The 24,656-nt window shown below is 36.8% G+C and overlaps 1 protein-coding gene across 2 annotated transcripts; it reads right to left on the reverse strand.

Moving 5' to 3' along the window:
- Positions 1–4,829: 4,829 nt before the first annotated feature.
- Positions 4,830–24,341, reverse strand: LOC116903187 (killer cell lectin-like receptor 5). 2 transcript variants are annotated; one of them, XM_032905562.1, is made up of 6 exons: positions 24,230–24,341; positions 22,643–22,723; positions 21,539–21,763; positions 17,077–17,213; positions 14,371–14,474; positions 4,830–4,965 (listed from the first exon to the last, which is right to left on the reverse strand). In XM_032905562.1, the coding sequence occupies exons 1-6, from the start codon at positions 24,339–24,341 to the stop codon at positions 4,830–4,832; spliced, it is 795 nt and encodes a 264-aa protein (XP_032761453.1). The 2 variants fall into 2 exon arrangements, with proteins under 2 accessions (XP_032761453.1, XP_032761452.1); XM_032905561.1 differs by having other exon boundaries at positions 22,643–22,732.
- Positions 24,342–24,656: the final 315 nt, after the last annotated feature.

Consider the following 24,656-nt stretch of genomic DNA (forward strand, 5'->3'; position numbering starts at 1 on the left):
TGATTTTATTTGATATTAGAACGACTACTCCAGCTTGTTTCTTGGAATTATTTGCTCAGAAAAAAATTGTTTTCCATCATTTTACTCTGAACATAGTGTCTGTCTTTGTCACTAAACCAAAATAGAAATAGAACCAATTAAGATATCAAGAAGAGACAAACCTGGAGATAGAAAACAAAGGAAAGAGATCAGCATTTATAGAATGCTCTTCATGAGACTGAACAAGACAACAAAGTCTCTTCTGGACATTTTTGAGACTTCTTGTATCAAACCAAATGATATAACTCTCTTGACCTTAGTCTCAAGTAGAATCTACAGAGAAGGGCAACAAACAGCCACATTCTTCATCACAATACCACAAAACAGTCTCTATGTCACACACTAAAATTTTTCCCCACTCAAACCTCTTAGGCTAAATCTACACATTTCAAATTACACTCCACAACCAAGTCTTCCATATTTCTACTAGGATTACCCATTAAATCCCACTTACAACATTCCACTGCTTCCCAAATCCAAAGACCCTAAATTCACATTCTTCCAAACAAAAGTGTGGTTAGTTTATGACAATACTCCTGATACCAACTTCTTTCTTAGCGTTTTATTGCTGGTAATAAACATCATGACCCATGCAACTCTCATAAAGGAGAACATTTAATTGGGACTGGATTATAAGGTCAGAGATTCAGTCCATTTTTAAGAAAAGAGCATGGCAGCATCTGGAAAGATATGGGGTTGGAGGAGCAGCAGAAATTCCTACTATTTGATCAAAAGGCAGACATAAGAAGAATGGCTTCCACATGTCTAGCGGAAGGGTCTCAAAGACCAGTCCCTCAGAAACACACTTCCAGCAGATACATTCTCCAATGAGACCAAATATCTGAATGATCTACCTTCTGTATCAAATGTACTCAAACCATCAAAAAGGGATACAATCAAACTTGGCCAAGAAAATTTTTTTTCAGTGGACAGTAGTCAGTACCAATATGCAGGACTTGTCATAGTTCCAGTGTAAAGAGAATATGTTCTAACCTCTATGGGGCCATTGTCATTAACTTCTTCACCAACCACAACCAGCAAGACTCAGAGAATAGCATGGAAAGGAAGTAGAAAGAGTGGAAGAGCCAACTGATGCAGAAATGCTCTGTGAAATGCTGACCTATGGGAAATAGCTATCCAATTCACAAATAGTAGCTATGATTACCTATATGCAAAGTATAGAAGATCAAGAAAGAAAAATCCCTACATATATGGGAAGGCCCGCTGCCCTTAATGAACCATTATTTTTAGGTGACAGGTACTGCAAAAGAATGGCTTCATTCTTTTCATTCTTTTTGGGTGGTCTGGCCACTAGTATTTTTCCTTGCTCCAGTAAATGCTTTCCAACCATGCACCTCTGAATTTCACTAAGAAAACATGGTTTAGAGAAAGTCATGTAAGGGAAAATGCAGGGGAAGTTGAAGGTTCAAAGAGGTGATGGATATGATCATATTTCATTCTTTCTCTCTCTCTCTCTCTCTCTCTCTCTCTCTCTCTCTCTCTCTCTGTGTGTGTGTGTGTGTATTGATTTCACAAAAATCAATGTCTTTTCTACTATGTCAGAAAGGAGCACCAACCTCTGAGTTTATACACTACAACTTGAAATGAATATTTATTATATGAACTTATTCTTTTGTTTCTAAACCACAAACAATTGTTCTACTGTTTCAGGCCTCCCTGCTGGAAGTGCCTTCAGTGCCACTACTACTTAGCTTAGGGCTGGCAGTGAGAGTGTTTAATGGTGTTCTGCAGTCTGTGGTTTCCTTTGCTAGACTGAAAGGGGAAAAAGGGGTCTGAAACAAATGTTGTTGTTCCTGGACTCCAATTCCCTTCAGGGACTTTAAGTGTCTGGCAGGAAATAAAAGGCAAAACCTGGGAGAGGCAGAACTGGTCTGATTCTGAGTGAGCACCAAAATCAGGGAGGGGTGGAGGAGAAGGCCTTTTTCTTAGGGAGATTTTGTCTCTGCTCATTAAGTTGAAGGCTAATTTTACAGCAGATGTGAATGCTTATACTTTATTTGTGCTGGACCTAGACTTAAATACAGAGAATACCCAGGAAAAGAAGCTCACAGGCTGAATGATAGTGAGTTATCTTCATACATCATTAGCATAAAAACTAAACTCATCTATTCCTGGGCTTTTGTTTGTTGGGAGACATTTAAGATTGCTTTTCTTTTTGTAGGGGTGATATTGCTGTTCAAATAGTTAACCTGACATTGGTTTAACTTTGATAAGTGGTATCTGTCTAGGAAACTGTCCATTTACTTAAGATTTTCCAGTTTTCTGGAGTACATAATTTTGAAATAAGACCTAATGATTTTTTTTTCAATTTCTTCCTTGTTTCATTATGCCTCCAGTTCCATTTATGATTTTGTTTAATTGGATTCTATCTCTCTGTCTTTTGGTTAGGTTGGCTAAAATGTTGTCTTCTTTATTGATTTTATCAAAGAACCAGATCTTGGCTTTTGTGATTCTTTGTATTATTTTCTTTTCTTATGTATTGATTTCAGGTTTTATTTTTTCCTCTATTCCACTTTGTTGTGCTTGCTTCTTTATTTTCTAGAGCTTTCCATTTCATTTTTAAATGGCTGGTAAGAGAACTTTTTAATTTCTTTGTGGAGGTATTTTGGGCGATGGACTTTACTCTAGCATTGCATTCACGTGTCCCATAAATCGGATATGTTATACCTTCACTTTCATTGAATTTTAGGAAATCTTTAATTTCCTTCTTTATTCTGACCCAGAGATTATTGGGAAGAGAGTTGTTCAATGTCCCCAAATATATAGGATTTGTAGTGTTTCCACAGTTAAAGATCAAATTCAATTCATGGTGGTCTAATGAGACACATGAGCTATTGCAATTTTCTTGTATCTGTTGAGGCTTATTTTATGAGTGACAATAGGATAAGTATTGGAGAAGGATGCATGAGATGCTGAGAAGTAGTCATTTTGTTTCATATTTGGGTGAAAAATTCTATAAATGACTCAGGCCCATTTCATTCATAATGTCTGTTACTTTCGTTTTTCTCCGTTTAATTTTTGACTGGATGACCTGTAAAGTTGTTATAGATGAGTGTTGAAATCTCCTGCTATTAATGTATAGGGTTTAATGTGGTATTTAAACTTTAGCAATGTTTCTTTTTCAAATATTGTTGCCCTTGTATGTGGACATAGTTGTTCAGAATTGAGGTAACATCTTGGTAGAATTTTCCTTTGGTGAGTAGGAAGTGTCTTTTCCTATCTCTTTTGATTAATTGTGGTGGAAAGTCTACTTTATTAGATATTAGAATGACAACTACAGCTTGAGTCCTGGGTACATTTGTTTGGAATATTTTTTCAGCTCTTTATTCTGAGGTAATATCAATCTTTATTTCTAAGGTGTGTTTCTTGCATGCAGCTAAATGATGCATCCTGTTTCTGTATACATTCTGTTAGCCTGTGTTTTATTGGGGAATTGAATTCACTGATATTGATAGAAATTAATAACCAGTGATTGATATTTCCTGCTATTTTGATGTCAATGTTGTTTGTGTGTGTGTGTGTGTGTGTGTGTGTGTGTGTGTGTGTGTGTATTCTTCCCTTGTTTTTGCTAATATGGAGTTATGTATTCCCCATGTTTCCTTGAATGTAGATATCTTCATTGACTTTGAGTTTTCTTTCTAGTATTTTCTGTAAGGCTGGATTTGTGGATATCTTTGCATTTGTATTTGTCTTCTTCAATCAGTCTATGCTGATTGAGAGCTTTGCTGTATATTATATATTGTAGGTTGGGATCTATGAATTTTTAGAGGTTGCAACACATCTGTCTAGGCCCTTCAAATTTATGAGTTTCTGTTGGGAAGTCTAGTGTGATTCTTTCTGAGAGATCAGACTTTGTATGTTACCTGCCCTTTCCCCTTACTTCTTTTAATATTCTTTCCTCGTTCTGTAGACTTTATGTTTTAATTATTATGTGTCAGGAAGTTTACATTTTTTCACATTTAATTAGTGTTCTATAGGTATTTTTTTCCTTGGGATGGGAAACTTTTTTCTATGATATTGTGAAAATATTTTCTGGGTATTAAAGCTGGGATTCTTCAACTTTTTCTATTCCTATTGTTCTTAGGTCTGTTCTTCCTATCTCTAGGATTCCCTAAATCATGTTTTCTTTATTGCTACTGTTTCTGTCTCCCTTTATTGCTTCTGTTACATCTGGAAAAATTGCTCCTGGTGAGACAGGCTTCTGATGGCTATCCTTGGGTTGTGTGGTTCTAGATCTAAAGGTCTGTACATTTCAGAATGTGCATGTCTCTTCAGCAGCCACAGATTTGATGAAATTGAGGAGATAGGTTAGTGTAATATGGAGGTGCTCTTGTTTTAGCAGGCTGGTCAGGTCAGCATACTTTGCTCCAGATAACTCAGTAATTAGAGAAGATTGGTGGATGAAGGACAAAATTGTGCTTTCAATTAACATGATTTAATTCTACATATAATTAAGAACTCAGGCTGTTAATTAGCATTCTTTACTTACTTCAAAGGGATTTTATGCAAATAGAACAGATTCCTCAATGTTGTGAGGCATTACACTATATGAAATACACTAAAGAAGGTCTCTCTACTCTTTACAAGGAAAGAAGATGTCCTCTGCTCTGTCAAGTCAGATTCCAGAGAATAAATCTTCCAGGTAGTCTCTCTGTTTGCACAGCAGACTAAGTCCTATGATAAAAACACTTGTTTGTAAGGAGTCATGGATTATTATCATAAAAAATGTCAACCAGAACATTTCCATTTTACCTTTAATGCTCTGAGAGTCAACCAGGGAATTTATCCAGTGTCTTCCCACAAATACAGCTGAATGAAGTATCACAGTTAGTATTTTCTAGTCTTGTGTTAGATAAGAATACACATCTTCCATCTTTTAGATTGAACTTCCTTTTACTCAAGACACTGAAGAACACAAAGAACAATGGGCAACTGCTGAATTTTGAATAGTCTCTGAAACAAGTCATGATTTTAAAAATTCTTTTCACCAAAGTAGACAAAAATACAAGTATTAATCATAGGTTAATCAATAAAACATTTTTTTCTCTAAGCATATTAAAAAATAATGGTCTCTTTGTCACAAAAAAATCCTCATCTATCACACTTGCAATTTGTGGTTGGCTGGGAAAACTGATTATAAATATTTACCAGGAACTATTTGTGTTTAACATAATCTCCCACATATATCTTGTCAATAAAAATGCTAGTATAAAAGTAAAAAACAGACGTGTGTGTCACACAGGACATGGTCTCATATGCTCATGTTTTAAGGAGTAAAATAAGATATGAATATCACAGATAAAGGCATACAATTAATATTTGGATTGTTATCTCCTTTTTCCTACACTACATCTTAGCAAATGGGCCTTCAAATAAACATGGCAATCTGCAGGATGGTATATGACTTACCTTTTAAAAAAAGTTAAATGCAAAATAAAAATTCATTAGAACACAGAAGAATTTAGTGCATAGTATTACAAAAAAGATAGTTCTCAGACAACCTGGGCTATGTAGAAAAGCAGAATTCAAAAGGTAAGTATTTAATAACTATGATCTTCTTGTGTAAACCTGCATAAATCACACTTCTCCTCAGGCTGAAATATTAGCAGGAGGTGGATCAAGTTTTAGATTATCAGAGAAGCACTACAGCCACCTTTATCTCCAATAGGGAATTCTAACTAAAAATGCACTTATAATGGAGATCCTCAATATTAGATTCATGGAGGCCTACTAATACACAGTTGAAATCAATCCTAACTACATAGGATTGTGACTTCAAAGGAATGAGTCTTTAGCGAAATACATCAATGTCTTTTAACTGTGGGTTTAAGATGAGAGGAAAGGCTGCACAGCTCTCTGTAGCCAAATCCTATGGGGGAGAGAGATGGGCACTCAGAAGTGAAGACAATCATGAGAGCTCAGGGGAGTCACATTCCTGGCCCAAGAGGAACCCAACTAGAGCACTCTGGACAGAGGAACCTAGGAGTAGTCAGAGAGAGGATCCTTCTTGTCTCTGCCCATGCCAAGAGCTGAAATCCAGATATCAGGAGCACTGGAAACCCTGAGAGCAGATGTAAGATCAACTCTTCTGTTCCAAGTGACCTGCCTGAAGCCCATAGAACACATAAACCCAGGAGCAGACTGGGACAGGACCTTTCTGCTTCTGTCTGTACCCAAAGCTGAACTGGTATCACATCTCTGTACACAGAGTGCACTTGGAGAAAACAAGTGTCCAAGAGTACTGAAACACAGTGTTACAGGAGGAAAAAGTCACTGTCAGACCCAGAAAGACTAGCTAATACAGAGACAACCTGATGGCAAGAGGCAAGCACAGGAACATAAGCAACAGAAACCAAGACTACTTGGCATCATCAGAGTTCAGTTATATCCCAACACACAAGGAAGGCAAGATTTGGATTTAAAATCATATCTCATGATGATGATAGAGGACTTTAAGAAGAACATAAATAACTCCCTTAAAGAAATATAAGACAACACAGATAAACAAATACAGGAAACACAAAAATCCCGTAAAGAATCACAAGAAAGCAAAATCAAATAGGTGAATGAATTGAACAAAATAATCCAGAATCTAAAAATGTAAATAGAAACCATAAAGAAATCACAAATGGAGACAAAACACAAAATGTACAAAACAAAGAAAAAGTATTAAAAACAGTAAGGGAAAAATGTCAAGTAACAAATAAAGGCACACTCATCAGAATTATACCAAACTTCTTGCTAGAGACTATGAAAGCCAGGAGATCCTGGGCAGATATACAGAACTTAAGAAAACACAAATGCCAACACAGGCTATTGTATCCAGCAAAACTGTCATTAACATAGATGAAAAGAATCAAGAAATTGCAAGAGAAAAACATATTTAGACCGTAAGTTTCCACATATCCAGCACTATAAATGATAATAGAAAGAAAATCCCAACACAAAGAAAGAAACTACATCCTAGAAAGAGCAAGAAATTAATCTTCTTGCAACAATACCAAGAGAGAGAGAGAGAGAGAGAGAGAGAGAGAGAGAGAGAGAGAGAGAGAGAACATATTTAAACCTCTAACAACAAAAATAACAGGAAACAAATATCATTATTCCTTAATATTCCTTAACATCAATGGACTCAATTCCCCAAGAAAAAGACATAGACTAACAGACTGGATATATAAAGAGGACCCAGCATTTTGATGCATATATAAACACACCTCAGTAACAAAGACAGGCACTGCCTCTGAGAAAAAGGCTGGAAAACAATTTTCCAAACAAATGATCCCAAGAAAAAGCTGGAGTGGCACTCCTAATATTTAATAAAATTGACTTTCAACCAAAAGATAAGGAGGGATACATTATATTCATCCAAGGAAAAACACACCAAAATGACCTCTCAGCCCTGAATATCTATGCTATAAGTATATGGGCACCTACATTCATAAAATAAATATTACTAGGGGTTGGGGATGTAGCTCAGTGGTACAGCGCTTGCCTAGGAAGCGCAAGGCCCTGGGTTCGGTCCCCAGCTCCGAAAAAAAAAAAAGAACCAAAAAAATATAAATATTACTACAGTTCAAAGGACACATTATCCCTCACCGAATAATAAATAGTGGGAGATTTCAGCACCCTGATCTCATCAATGGACGGATCATAAAAACAGAAACTTAACAGAGACATAGAGAATTAAGAAAGATTATGAACCAAATGGATTTAACAGTGATCTATAGAATATTTCATACTAAAATAAAGAATATACCTTCCTCTCAGCATCTCACACTACCTTCTCCAAAATTGACCACATAATCTGTCAGAAAACAGGCCTCAAAAGTTACAAGAATATTCAAATAACCACATGCATCCTATCAGATCACCACGGATTAAGGCTGGTATTTAATAACGAAAAAATGACAGAAAGCCCCTATTGAAACAAAAGTTGAATAACAATCTACTCAATGATAACTTGGTCAAGGAAAGATTAAAGAAAGAAATTAAAGACTTTTAATTAAAGAATTTAATGAAAATGAAGGCACAACATACCCAAACTTATGGGACACAATAAAAGCAGTACTAAAAGAATATCTCATAGCTCTGAGTGCCTTAAAAAGAAAAAGGAGAGAGCATACATTATCAGCTTGACAGCACATTTAAGCTCTAGAAAAAGAAGCAAATACATCAAAGAGGAATAAACAGTAGGAAAGAATGAAGCTCTGGGCTGAAATCAACCAAGCAAAAACAAAAAGAACTATACAAAGATTAAAGAAAACCAGAAGCTGGTTCTTCCAGAAAATCAACAAGAGAGATAAACCCTTAGCCAGACTAACCAGAGGGCACAGGAAGTGTATCCAAATTAACAAAATCAGAAATGAAAAGGGAGAAAGAACAACAGAATCTGTGGAAATCCTAAAAATCATCAGATCCTACTCCAAAAGCCTATGTTTAACACAACTGGAAAATCTGGATAAAATGGACACTTTTCTACGCAGAAAGCAGGTAAAAAATTTAAATCAGGATCAGATAAACCATCTAAAGAGTCCCATACCCCTTAAATATAAAAGTAATAATTAAAAGTCATCCAACAACAAAAAAAACCCTATGATCAGATGGAATTAGTGCAGAACTCTATGACACTTTCATAGAAATCATAATACCAATACTTTTCAAACCATTCCAGAAAATAAAAACAGAAGGAACACTAACCAATTTGATCAATGAAGCCACAAATATACTTAAACCTAAATCACACAAAGACCCCACACAGAAAGACAACTACAGACCAATTTCCCTTATTAATAGCAATGCAATAATACTCAATAGAATTCTCTCAAACCCAATCCATGAACACATCAAAGCAATCATCCATCATGATCAAGTAGGCTTCATCCCAGAGATGGAGGGATGGTTCAATATATGGAAATACAACTATGTAATGCACTATGTAAACAAACTTAAAAAATACAAAACATGATCATGTGATTAAATACTTAGAAAGCATTTGAGAAAATTTAACACTCCTTCATGTTAAAAGACTTGGAAACATAGGAACTCAAGGCTCATACCAAAACATAGTAAAAGCAGTATGCAACAAACCAGTAGCCAATATCAAACTAAATGGAGAGAAACTTGAAGAAATCACACTAAAATCAGGGACTAGAAAAGGCTGCCCACTCTCTCCCTACCTATTCAATATAGAACTCAGGTGAATCAGACAACAAAAAGAGGTCAAAAGGACACAAATTGGAAGTGAATAAATCAAAATATCACTATTTACAGATGATATGATAGTATACTTAGGTTTCCCTAAAAGCTTCACCAGAGAACTACTAAACCTGAAAACCAACTTCAGCAAAGTGGCTTTATATAAAATTAACTCAAATAAATAAGTAGCCTTCCTCTACTAAAAGGATAAACAGGATGAAAAAGAAAGTAGGGAAGTGACAACCTTCACAGTAGTCACAAATAACATAAAATACCTTTGTGTGACCCTAACAAAGCAAGTGAAAGATCTGCATGACAAGAAATTAAAGTCTCTGAAGAAATAAATTGAAGAAAATATCAAAGGTGGAATAACCTCCCATGCTCTTAGATTTGTCAGATTAATATAGCAAAAATGGCCATTTTGCCAAAAGCAATCTACAGATTCAATGAAAAACCTATCAAATTACCAACTCAATTCCTCATAGATATAGAAAGAGCAATTTGAAAATTCACTTGAAAAAAAATGACAGCATAGTGAAAACTATCCACAACAATAAAAGAACTTTTGGGAGAATCACCAATCCTCACCTAAACCTGTATTATAGAGCAATAGTGATAACAACTGTATTTCATTGTTACAGTGACAGACAGGCAGATCAATGTAGTAGATTTCGAGACCCAGAAATGAATCCACACATGTATGGTCATTTGATCTTTGAAAAAGGAGCTAAAAAGATAGCAGTTTCAACAAATGGTGCTAGTTCAACTGGAGGTCAGCATGTAGATGAAGGCAAATTGATCCTTTCTTTTCACCCTGTACAATGTTCCAGCCCAAGTGGGTTAAGGACCTCCACCTAAAACCAGAGACACTCAAACTAATAGAAAAAATTTTTGAACACATGGACACTGAGGAAAATGCTCTAAGATCAAGAATTGACAAATGGGACTTCATAAAATTTCAAATCTTCTGTAAGGCAAAGGATGCTGTCATTGGGACAAAATGACAACCAACATTTTGGGAAAAGAGCTTTACAAGTCCTACATCTGATAGAGGGCTAATATCCCATGTATATGAGAACTCAAAAGGTACAGAGTTAAGCAAAGAATTCTCAGCTGCGGAATATCAAATGGCTGAAAAGCACCTAAAGAAATGTTCAACAACCTTACTCATCAGAGAAATTCAAATCAAAACAACCCTGAGATTTTACCTCATACCTGTCAGAATGGCTAAGATCAAAAACTCAGGTGACAACAGATGGTGGCTATGATGTGGAGAAAGAGGAACATTCCTCCACTGCTGGTTGGATTGCATGCAGTTATAACCACTTGGGAAAACAGTCTGCAGCTTCCACAAAAATTTGGACATAATACTACCTCCAGAATCAAGCAAACCACAGGGCATATACCCAAAAGATGCTCCAATATATAACAAGGACACATGGTCTACTATATTCATAGCAACCTTATTTATAATAGCCAGAAGCTAGAAGGAACCCATATGCCCTTCAACAGAGGAATGGATATAGTAGATGTGCTACATCTACACAATGGAGTACTACTCAGCTATCAAAAACAATGACTCCGTGAAATTCATATGCACATGGATGGAACTAGAAAATATCATCTGAGTGAGATAATCCAATCCCAAAAAATCCCCACACATGGTATGCACTCATTGATAAGTGGATATTAGCCCAAAAGCTCTTATTACCCAAGACAATCTTCAGACCACATGTAGCTCAAGAAGAAGGATGACCAAAGTGTGGCTGCTTCAGTCCTTATTAAAAGGGGGAACAAAAATATTCATAGAAGCAGATATGAAGTGAATGTTTGTAGCAGAGACAAAGGAATAGCCATTAAGATCCTACCCCACCTGGTGATCCAGCCTATATACATACAGCCACCAAAACCAGAAAATATTGCTGATGCATGAAGTGCATGCTAACAGGAGCCTGATATAGCTGTCTCCTGAAAGACTCAACCAGAGCATGACAATCAACCAGAGGCGAATGCTAGAAGCAAACCATTGAACTGAGAATGGGGTTCTCATGGTGTAGTTAGAAGAAATTGAAGGACCTGAAGGGGCTTGCAACCCCACTCGAACCCACAATACCAATCAACCAGAGCCCCCAGGAACTCAACCAATACCCAAAGTGTACAAATGGACACTTTGTATGGACAAAAGTACATACACATGGCTCCAGCTACATATGTAGCAGAGGATGGCCTTGTTGGGCAACAATGGGAAGAAAAGTCCTGTAAAGGCTTGAACCCACAGGGGTCAAGAAATTGAATAGAAATTCTAGTCTTTAGGAAATAGAGCTAGAAAGACTCAGCTAGTCTATGTGAAATTATGCTTCTTATAGACAAACCAAACTAATAACAGTACTAATAATCTCTGTGATTAGAACATATTAGTACATGTGCTAAAGCAGTCTATCCTGTGATCATTTCTGTGACAGCCTGCTTAAGAATTGTCTTTGAAGAAAATGAGGAAAATATTTTCTGAAATGTTTGGAGCCTATCTGTCCACACTGACAGGGACACATTTAGAATAGAAGTGAGCTAGATGACCCATGTTCTCAGTCACTGAATAAAAGATTCCTGAGAAAGTTATTATTGTGGGGAGTATGCCTCAGCTAGTTTCTATACTTTCTGTAGCTGCTGAAGAAGAAAACCAGTGAATGCCACGAACAAAATGACATCATGAACAAAAGACAACAGAAACAGTACATTAAACCCTCAAAAGTACATACAATACAATTACCAACTAGCACATGTATAATAAGTATAACTGACATCTTTCAAAAGAAAATATACAGGGCAGACATGCCTCCCTGTAGTACCAACCCCAAAGGAATATAGACATGAGGATCATGAGCTCAAGGACAGCTTGTGTAACATAAGTCCCTATCTCAAAATCTCTACAAAGTAATAAAAATTATTTTTTAAATTATCTAAAAGCACGTTAACATATAAATACCTAGGAAAGTTATTAAAGGAGAAACACATAATTATGCAGTGATTTCTTAAAATTTGTATTTCTAAAAGCAATCAACATAATAAAAATGAGAAATGCATGATGTGAAGACAGAGGGGGATTCTGAGGATTCAAGGACAAATGTGGATGAGTTCTGGAAAGTAAGGGACAGGAGAATATAAGGATGGATTAAGCAAAACTAAGGATGTATAAAAGGACTTATGGAAACCCACTAGTTAGCTAGTTTTTAGTTGGCCAACACAAAACTGCCTCCATATTTCCTTTGTGGTTTGGAGTTTTCCATTTTTAATGTGTGGTTTTGTTTCTGTGTTTGTTTGCTTGTTTGTTTGTTTGAGTGGGGACATTTTTGTCATACTGTTTTTTATTGTTTTACTTTTTCCTTGTTTGGTTTTATTATTTTCTTTTCTGACGTTGTTTTTTGTGGAGAGAGAAAAATCATGACATTGACTATGTAGGAAGGTGTGGACCAAGTAGTATTCAGTGAGGATGGAATGTGATCAAAATACATGCTATGAAAAAAGTTAGTTAAAACATGAAAGTTTAACTTTAGAAAAGAGTTACAATTACAGAAGATATGAGTTTTTAAAAGAAAACCAAACTGCAAGACAAAGGCTAACCCAAAGGAATCACTGATCAGGGAGATGACAGAGGACTCCAATGCAGCATAGGTATTGCTCCTGCACTTGCTTACCATAACATCATGGTTATGGTAACATTATTGCTGCAGATACTCCACACTTTGACATGAACAAATAAAGAAGTCTATCTCAAACCAATATGGAAATATCTTTCCTTGGGCTGGTTTCATAGGGTTAGTATGTATTTTGCAGGTTAAGGAGAGAATAGATAAGAATAGTCCTGTCTGCACTGGATTCTGCATACTACAGGGCTGACCTGCTAGGAAAGATATGTCATAGGATAGTGGTTTTCTTATTGGAACTAAGGTCTTTACCATATAACGGAATAATGACTGATGCTGTAATCCAAATCAAAAGCCCAAGATTTAGCAGAGGTCACATGCCTTAGGTTTGAACTTGCTACAATCGCTCTGTTAAGTGGTCAGTGATTAGAATGCATTCTAAACATTTATAGTTACAGCCTAGACTTGTACTGCTCTCAACCTCCATCACAGATACTTCTTTAATCAGTGGGCTGTAGTCCTTGCAGATTGACAGAACTGGTAAATGAACTTAGTATATGTGTTTATGTGTAGAGACTTAAAGGAGACATCTACATCAACTTCTCCCCCTCCATACCACCAGCATGTCTAATGGAACAGCAGAGAAGAAAACATAGAAAGAATGTAAAATGAGAAAAGAAAAAAAGCTTTCTGAAATGAGATTTTTCCGGACAAGATGAAATTTCTTCAAAGATTATTCCTTGTTAAGAAATCACTATTTATAGGTGAAAACTGCTAGAAAAGGGAATGTTCTTTACTGAGGGTGTGGCCACTTCTGGGTTTCCTTTGTCCAATAGAGAGCCTACACCAGGCACATATGGACAGTTAATTACAATGACAGGAGTTAGACAGGCAAATGTTGTAGCTTTTAGTGGGACTAGGGGATGATACGTTACTATATTTTTGATGTATATGAGATATTCCCAAAATATATATTATTAATAAATATAAGTAGTTAAAATTTTTCTACCAGGTTATAAATAAACAAAAATAGTTGGATTTGCATAACAAAACACCTTAAAATGGATGGTATGCATACATATGTATGTGTATATAAACATGTTCATAAACCAAAAATTGTATAAGATAACTGCAGTAAAAACTATCAAATGACTATCTGAGACACTCACACTCATTGTATCTGTCATGATGATTCAATCACTTTACACCATCTTAAGTTGTTGACTTGCTATTGCCCTTTGCTTCTTAGAAGACACAATCCTGAGATGTATACAGTATTATAACACTTTTTGTCAACTTCTTGAACATACAACTTTCTTCTGTAAAACTTTCTTAGAGACTGCCTTATGGAACTTGCCTTACACATGAGCTCATAGAAAATGAGAAAAGACACGGGAATTGAGAGAAAAGCCTTTGTACACAATCCTTCCAATTCCCACACCAGTGTTAGAGTCTAAAGGGTTCAGAAACTCACAGTTTAGATTGTCCATTGTCAGTCCATGCCCATCCCTTTTTTTCATTATGATATTTCAATCCAATCCAGTAATTATCTGAAATAACCTGGATCTGAAGGAACTTCTGCAAACGAAACAACACACTTTATGATGAAATTTCTATCTGTTTGATAAGAGAAGAACAAACAGGAAGCATTCCCAGCATTTATGTGCCATTCTCTGCTGTGCTGTCCTCCCACCACTCAGTCCTACTGTGGTGTTCAGTTTCTAAGTGACTTCCTACTATTAGCACATCTAAGTCAAAATTGATGTCAGTTCAACAAGTTATTTAAAACAACGACTTGAGATATTCTGAGATATTGGGATCAGGATATGATGTGTGACTGAGTTTCTTAAACCAAGTCTCACTATGTAACCAAGGCTGTCCTTGAACTCACAATCTTCCTACTTAAGAAAGGAATTTTTTAGATTTAGCACTTTCTATGACTGATGTATCAATTTCCTCTATTGTATCTTCCATGCCTGAACTAAACAGATAATTCTCAATAGAAGAATCTCAAATGTCTAAAAAGCACATTAATAAGTGTTCAAAGTCCTTAGCCATCAAGGAAATGGAAATCAGAATAACTCTGAAATCCCATCTTAGAACAATAGGAATGGCTAAGATTAAGCAGTCAAGTGATATGACATGCTCGCAAGGATTCAGAGCAAGGGGAATACTACTCCACTGCTGGTGGGAAGGCATATTTGTAAAACTATTTTGGAAACCAATTTGATGGCTTCTCAGAAAATTGGTAATAGTTCTGTTTCAAAACCAGCTATATGACTCCTGGACATATACACAAAAGATGTTCCACCATCTCACAAAGACTCATTTATTGTCAGCTATGTTCATAACAGTCTTATTCATAATACAAGAAACTGCAAATATCTTAGATGTCCCTCCACTAAAGAATGGATAAAGAAAATGTGATACATGTGCACAATGGAATACTATTTAGCTGTGTAAAACAAAGATATCATGAGTTTTTAGACAAATGGATGGAACTTGAGAATATCATCCTGAGTGACATAACCAAGTCCCAAAAGTATATGCATGGTATGTATTCACTTATAAGTGATATTAGCCATAAAATAATGATGCCCATGCCACACACCAAACACTACTGAAGCAATGATGTTTTAGTCTCACTTGGAAACATAAATGAAATTGTTATAGAAAGCACTTAGAGGGAAGGAACTTTGTAGGAAAAGGGATTATGTGGGAGATGAGGATTCAGGGTCAGTTGTGGGGAACAGCCAGTAGAGGGGTTGATGGCTTTGAGAAATCTGAAATTGATGGCGGGGAGAGTTAGGGGACATCTTCAGGAAAAGATGGAGATCACTACAATCAAAGGGAGTGTTCTTAACTGAAACACTATGTAGCCAAGGAAAGCTGCATCCTATAGACAGGAAAGAACAACAAGGGAGTAATAGTAATACCAACAATCTCACAAGACTTTTGACCCAAACTTATCTTGTCTACAAGAAATGCAGGGATTAGGGATGTGATACATGTGCACAATGGAATACTATTGTATACTATTGAATACTCAGCAAAGACTGAGGGAACAGCCAACCAATAACCAGCTCAAATTGATAGAAAAAAAGATAAACTAATTTATGGTTAAATTGAATTCTTATAAATTTGCAGTACCTAGAAGTAAATCCAAATGTTTTACAAGATCCCTCTAATTTTTGTAACATGCAAAAAGCAATTGATGACGAGTTTTCAAACATTTTTGAGGACAAGGTCTTAGGTAGCCCAGGAGGATCTCAAACACGACAGATAGTTGGGGATGACTTTAAACTTCTGATCCTTCTGCCTTCACATCTTGAGTGCTGTGATTAGAGGTATGTACCTCTAAGCCTGGTAAATTCAATGCTAGGGAATAAATCCATAGCTTCACACATGGTAAGCAAGTATTTTACCAACTTGTCACATCCATAGTTCAGATATTCATAATATTTCAATTTTCATTTTTAATATTAGTTATTTTTTTATGTGCCATGGATCAGTGCTTCAGCATTCTCTCAAAAAACCTCTACATCTATTTATTCTATTTTTGTTATTATTTTTTTTACAATGCTGAAAAATAAAATGCAAAGCCTTGCACATACTAGATAATCATCTTACCAACTCACCTCCTCCACAAAAAGAATACTGTACAGGAAATATTGTGGACAGTTTCAGTGAAAATCACCATGGAGCTAACTGGTCAAACATTTAATTCCACTTTTCTCATATCATCTCATTTTGCACAGAGGACCACTGCTCAACTACTTTCGCTGTTGTCATATGATGACTCATTTCAAGAAACCTCACGCAAAGAGCCTCACTCCAGGTTCCAAAGAGCAAATCTTAGATGCTGGGGGGTATTTACTTGGCACTCTACTAAGATAAATAACTGGAGCCATAGGATGCATTGTACCAAAAGGTTAAACTTCTTGAGGGAAAGACATACTTTCTGAGGGACTCTCTTGTAGACTCCTGAGAAAGTGAGGACATTGAAAGGTACAATGTCTCTGTAGTAATGAGACTCCTCTTAACATACCTGAGGCCCACAGTTTTGTTCAAATGACAAGAAAGCCATAGGCAAATGAAAAAAACTGGATTTGATATCTCATTATTCAGGGCTAGAGAAAGAGTCTACAAGAATAAAGGGGCAAATAAGTGTCTACAGTACCAGTTCTTCCTCATGATCTATCTTCAGAAGGGGTAGGCTGGAATTTTGGCAGGTCTGTTGACATCCATTCCATGATTTTTTGACCATGATGAAATAATAACATTTTATACCATAGCAGAACCAGTGTATTTTAACACCTTTTCCAACAAAAGTGAAGTGAAATAGTTAAATTTGTTACTAGTATTCTGTTATCAGAACACAATGTTAATTAAAGTTGTGGTGAGAGAGAGAGGGGGGAGGGAAGGAGAGACAGAGAGAGACAGAGACACAGAGAGACAGAGGCAGAGACACACGGAAGGGGAGGTAAAGTCTTGCAGGTCTCAGAAAATGAGATTCCATAATGCCCAAACATGACTGGATACCCATGATATGCAGCATTGTTAATATCATTACAGACATAGAAACATTTTCTGTGTCAGTCATAGATGAATCAGTAGAGAAAATGTAGCACACTCACACAGAATAGCACTTATCTTTACAGGAAATGAATCAGCTGGTCATGATTACTTATGCCTGTAACTTGAGCATGTCAAAGAGAGAGACAGGAAGATGACTATCTGTTTGGGGTCATCCTAGGCTAAGTAATGACTTCGAGCCCAGCCTTGGCTACATTTTGAGTTACAAGCCACCCTGGGCTACACAATGATACCATGTCTTACACAAAACCCAAAAGAGAGATGTTGGCCTATTTGACAAACATTGATGAACTTGAGGACTGTGTACAAAGTGAAAAGCACAAGGTCTAGGACCATAGTTATGATTCTATAGAGATTATATTTCTAAATCAGCCTAGTTCTATGAATCAGAGGCTTGTGAGATACCCGAAGCCAGAGGGCAGGAAATGAAGACTTGCTATTCAGAGGCAGTTAAACTAATGAAAGAATTCTAGATCTGCAGTAACGCATTGTGCCCACACAAGTCTACACACTACTGTGCACTTAACATTGTTTCATGTCTTTAAGTGATATAGAGATATTCCAGGGTAGTTTTCATGTAGATAGTCTGTTCTCCTGAGTATATTGATGCCTTCAATAATATGCTCAAATGCACAAATGCTTCAAGATGAATACATTAAAATGTTTGCAGTTTGTGTAGCAAGATGGTCTCAATATAAATATTTGTTTAGTGGGGTGCTGGGAATGGCCATGCTCAATTGACAAACTTTATCTTGAACCTCCATTTTTCTGTGTTGAGGTATCATTGTGTAGCTCATGCATGCCTGGAATTTCTTTGGATGTCCAGATTGTTCTGAAAGTTATAATTCTCCTCCCTCAACTTTATAATCATAAAGATTACATCATTAGAACATCCATTATAAATAATTAAGTTATTGTATACTAATGATACAAAACCTTTTGGATGGGTCTAGAATAGTTCAAAGATTTCTTTGGAGCTTTTTCCTGCTGTCACATATTTCATAATGTAGCACTTTCAAAAACGCACAAATCATATGAGACACAAGCAAAAAGAAGATTACAAGTGTGGATGCTCCAGTCCTACTCAGAAGGGGGAAAAAATGAAAGTAGATGGAGAGAGGGATCTGGGATGGAGAAAGGAGGGGGTGGGAAAAAGCGGGACTGGTTCAGATATGCAAAGAGTTGCAGAAGAAGTACAGATGGTCAGGAATGTGAAAGGAGGTGTATAGCAGTGGGGGATGAGAAAGTAGGGGTAGCTACTAGAAAATCCCAGATGCCAGGGAACCAAGAACTTCCCAGTAGTGAACAGAGGGGACATTAGCCAAAATACCTAACAAAGGGGAGATAGAACCTGCACAGATCATAACCAGTGGATAGACACAGCCCCTGGTTGAAGGATGGGGCCACCCACCAACCTCAAAAATATTAATCCAGAATTTCTTCTGTCAAAAGGAAATACAAAGACAGAAAGTGGAGCAGTGACTGAAGGAAAGCCCATCCAGAGCCTTCCCCATCTAGGGATACATCCCATATGCAGACACCAAACCCAGACACTATTGCTGATACCAAGAACTGCTTACAGACAGGAGCCTGGTATAACTTTCCCCCTGGGAGAATCTGCCAGAGCCTGACCAGTACAGATACTGATATACAGAGCCAAACATCAGACTGAGAGCGGGGAACCCAATGGAGAAGTTAGGGCAGGACTGTAGGAACAGAAGAGGTTTGAAACCCCATAGAAAGAACAATAATATCAACCAACCAGATTTCCCAAATCTCCCAGGGACTAAACCACTAAGCAAAGAGTACACCTGCAGGGATCCATGGCTCCAGGTGTATATGTAGCAGAGGATTGACATATCTGGAAGCACTAGAAGGGGAGCTCCTTGGTCCTGTGGAAGCTCGATGATGCATTGTTGGGGAATGATAGGGCACTGATGCAAGAGTGGGTGGGCAGGTAGGGAGCACTCTCATAGAGGAAGGGACTGGGGAAAGGTTATAGTGGTAGGTAAACAGGAAAGGAGGTAATATTTGAAATGTAAATAAATAAAATAACCAATAAAAAAGTAAAAAGATAAGTAAAAAGTAAAAAGTCCTTACATAATGAGAATCATCACATCCTACTATCACACCACTGTGAGATTATATACAAGAGCTCATTGTAAACTGTAAATCCTGGAAAAAATCTATTTACAAATTATTGATAAACTGTGTCAGTTAAAGATGCCAGTCAAAATGAAGGATAAGAGGTTTCTTGGGGAACCTGATAGTTCCCTCTTTCCAGCTTCATTCACTTTGTCATTGACAAAGTTGCAATGTGTATACACCATGGTGAAACTCCCTTTTGTGGACCAGGGAGCATCCCTTTGTTACAAACAGGGCAACTCTATCAAAACAGGTCAAATAGAAAACACACACACACACACACACACACACACACACACACACAGATACAGAGAGAGAGAGAGATGTTTTTATAACTACATCCATGCAAATGTTCTAAGCCCATTGTAGTGTAAATAGTTAATAAACACATTCTTAATAAAAAAAAACTTCCATATTTTGGTCAGCAACAAATTTGGAGACACAGATTTTACCATAGTCCAAAACAATCAGAATGCTCAGGGGTACTGATTTGTAATTCTATCCCCAGGAAGCATTAGAAGAGACAAACTGACACTGACTTCTAGAAATGATAAGATTCTCCTAATCCAAATAGAGATCTGTGGGTCTCCAGATCCACACATGAAATAGGAGCACCCAAACCAGTAACTCAGATATCACGAGCATCTTATGCTGCTTGTGGACGTTAAAGCTTCTGGAGAGAACGTGGAGAAAAAGGAACACTACTCCATTATTGGTTGGATTGTGAGCTGGTATAATCACTGGACAAATCAGTCTGGAGGTTCCTCAGAAAATTGAATATTGTACTAACTGAGGATCCAGTTTTACCACTCCAGGGTATATTGCCAAATGATTCTCCAACATAAAGCAAAGACACATGCTCCACTCTGTTCATAGAAGCCTTATTTATAATAGCCAGAAGCTGGGAAGAGCCCAGATGCTCTTCAACAGAGGAATGGATACAGAAAATGTGGTACATCTACACAATGGAGTACTACTCAGCTATCAAAAACAATGACTTCACAAAATCCATAGGCAAATGGATGGAACTAGAAAATATCATCCTGAGTGAGATAACCAAATCAAAAAAAATACCCACACATGGTATGCACTCACTGATAGGTGGGTATTAGCCCAAAAGCTTGAATTACATAAGATATAATCCAAAGACCACATGAAACTCAAGAAGATGGACAACCAAAGTGTGATGCTTCAGTCCTTCTTAAAAGGTGGAACAAAAATATTCATAGGAGAAGATATGAAGAGAACATTTGGAGCAGAGCCTGATGGAATGGCCATTCAGAGCTTGCCCCCACCTCGGGATCCAGCCCATATACATACTGCCACCAAACCTAGACAATTTTGCTGATGCCAAGAAATGCAAGCTTACAGGAGCCTGATATAGCTGTCTCCAGAGAGGCTCAGTCAGAGCATGACAAATACAGAAGTGAATGCTAGCAGCAAACCATTGAACTGAGAACTGGGTCCCCACTGGAGGAGTTAAAGAAAGGATTAAAGGAATTGAAGGGGTTTGCAACCTATAAGAACACCAATACCAACCAACCAAAGCTCCCAGGGACTAAACCACTACTCAAAGTGTGCACATGAAGAGATCCATGGCTCCAGCTGCATATGTAACAGAGGCTGGCATTGCTGGGCACCAATGGAAGAAGAAGCCCTTGGTCCTGCCAACGGTGGACCGCCCAATGTAGGGGAATGTCAGGGTGAGGAAGCATGAAGGGGCAGTGGTTGGGGAGGGGGACACGCTGCTAGAAGAAGGGGGAAGGGATGAGATAGGGGGTGTTTGGACTGGAAACCTGGAAAGGGACTAACATGTGAAATGTAAATAAAATACACCCAATAAAAAATTAAAGCTTCTGGAGAGAAAACAATAGATAATAACACAATTTTGTCTTCATGGCCCATACCTATGTGCTCTGAAGAATTTAAAATGATGTTGGTTTTTCTATACCATCTTTCCTGTTCTCGCTCGAGGGAGTCCAGGAGTTCGCTCCCTGGACGACACTCAATAGATTGATTTCTCATCATTTCTTCCTTTAAGTCGATGATACTTTGCATGGTGCTACAGTTATGGGGGTGTTTTAGAGTCTTCTGCAGATCATGGTTTTCTTGACTGTACTGAATAACTAAATTAGTAACAGATATGTCAAAAATATTCATAGGAATAAATATTGAAATTCAATATTAGAGAAAAGGTTTCATGTTGACAGCCAATGCATATCATTACTATCATTGGAACTTTAACATTCATAAATTAGCACTTTAATTAACTCACTCTGGGAAAAGATACATCATTTTTTCTCTATAGGTAAAATGACTGTAAAATAAATAATACAGCTGAATAAAATTATAGTGGAAATAACTTTCAATCACTTCAGGTTTTAGCACAAATTTACAAATAAATACCTAAGTAAAATATTCGGTGAATGTGTATCACATCATGACAATTTGAACTAAACAATGAGTTAAGACATTGCACAATTTTTACTGTAGCACATGGAATGCAAAATATCCACATATGTATATATGTTTTAGTACAACCAGGAAGTGATTATTTCGATAAATATAAATAAATCCAATAAGGTTTAGTCTTTAATGACTCTTACAGATGAAGTTGTATTACTTAACCGTAACCTCGATGTACATTGAAGAAAAAATTTAGAGAAGGTTGTAGTCCTTTGCACAGCTGTTTCTCAAAAGAAATGTGTACATAAAATTAGCAATCACATTAGCTCAGAAGGCAGACTATCCCCAAGACCAGAGAAGGAACATGTTTAAGACTGAGAAAGAACAGGGCAACTACCAAGAGTCCCCAGAGCTGACAGATTAGATCTATAAGAGAACAGGACACTGCAGTGTTTCAGGAAAAAAAATATTGAGGTCAAGAGATTCTGACTCTTACCTCAATATAGGCAGGACAATGACCAGAATATGTAACTGCAGAATTCATGTTTAAAATTATTCTTTAGGCAAAAGGTCAAAGAAGATGTATCTCAAATACTCACTGCTCATTGCCAACACTGCAACAGTTACCAGCAGATGGGAACAGAGGATTCCTAGAGCTATCTTAATGTGCTGCCAGGGGACTGAACACTCTTAAATCAAAAAGAAAACAAGGCAAGAAAATCATTAACATAAAAAGAACATCTCAATTCTACATTCAATTCCATATATCATGAAAACAAAGGGAAATTCTGCACATGTTGATGATACAAATTGACTGAAACTGTGCACTCAAAAGTGTAGCTTTTTACCTAAAATGCACTCACTGTATTAATCCTAATATATGTGGGGTTTCAGAAATTTTGAATATTTTTCAGCATTGCCCTTGTATTGTGAATCCTCCTGACTCAGACTAGATGAGGCTAGATGCAGTCATTTGCTCTCACTCAGTTCTACAGGAATGAAAGTACATTCGAAAAAAGGCACTGGAGGCAAAGATATAATCCAAGTACAAGTTACCAAACCAGAGAATGCAGTAAACCAAGAAAGATAACTGAGGATGGAGACAATTTTGTACTCGATTACCCTCCAACTAAGAATATTTTATCCCCCCGCTCTTGTGCATAACCAAGCCCAGATGAAATGGAGCATTATAGGAAAGATGGCTGGATGTTCTTCAGAATTGGTAGGAGATCACAGCTGTTCTGGACCTGATCTGAATACATCCCCATCCTTGAAAGGTCCTGTAAGTCAACTATCTATTTTTCCTTTTAATTGTGATTTTGTTGTACACAATACTAAACATTTTCGTGTATCTAAGGCATTTGGAATCTGAAACTCATGCTTCTGATTGCCACTACATCAAGGAAGAAAAGGGTCTCAGTTTGGAGTACTATGTACAAAGTAACTAAAAAGGAGAATAAAAAGTGAGATTTCCTTCTTTTCCTTGATAAATGAAATTATTCTTTAACATTTTCAGGAAGTTATACTGGGTTTCAGTCATTTCCACCGTCAGGACCCTGACATCTCCTCTTCTTTCATCTACAACTTTATTCCCAAGAGATTTCCTCTTCTGATGGCCAACTGTTTTTGCCTTGTTGCGTTAGATATAGGGGATATTTATGACAATTAAGACACTTTCTTCAAGCATGGAAATATTAGTTTTAATGCATAAGTTTCATTTTCATGGGATATTTTTTCTCTAGAACATTTAGTATTTTCCAAACCCTCATTTGTCTCTAAGTTTTAAATTTTTCAGAATAATTCTTGACTAGACTAAATAATAAAAAAACATCCTAATAGTTTTTCATTTCTTCTTGATTCTCAAGACTTTTTTTCTTAAATATATTCCTTGTCCTATTCTGTTGATCTGGTTTATTCTGTTACAAGCTAACAACAAGTAGAAGTAATGTTATAATTCTTCCTTTAATTTTTAAGTTTTAAAACTTGATTCCTTTATTTTCTACAGTTTTGGAAGGTTTTGTGCTTGATTACCCTCCAACTAAGACTCTCCCCCACTTGTGTATAACCAAGCCCAGACAAAATGGTGCATTATAGTTTTTTTATTAAAAGAGAGTAGGATATTTTTAAATTGCTAAAGGTTTAAAATGAGTAAATATCATGTGAATTTGGACACTTTAAACACTTACTTCTGTGGCCAGCTTCTATGGGCCCTTGAGTCTCCTCAGCTCTCTCCTGGTTCTGTAAGCCTGAAGACTTATGAAATCTCACAGTTGAATAAGTGACCTCCTGCTCACACATTTTGGGAATATACAGAGTATGTTCTCTCTTAAAATATGTTCTTGAGTGATTTCTAAAGAAAAAGTTAAAATGTTCACCTTTAGGAAAGTACCAGGATCTGATGATAGGGAGGGTTGGGAAAGGGTGAGGTCTGATAATTCACTTAATGATCCAAATACCCACCCTGACATGGACTGAACCCAATTTCCTTTAGAAGTGAAAACATTTTGTAGATTTGTGTTAAAGTTGTTTATATTTCTTATGGCCACAGCAATTATTTTTAGGAAATATGGAAGGAATTAAAATTTATTTTAAGTCATTATAATATTGGCAGGG

This window comes from Rattus rattus, chromosome 6 (assembly GCF_011064425.1).
Source record: "Rattus rattus isolate New Zealand chromosome 6, Rrattus_CSIRO_v1, whole genome shotgun sequence".
Taxonomy (NCBI): domain Eukaryota; kingdom Metazoa; phylum Chordata; class Mammalia; order Rodentia; family Muridae; genus Rattus; species Rattus rattus.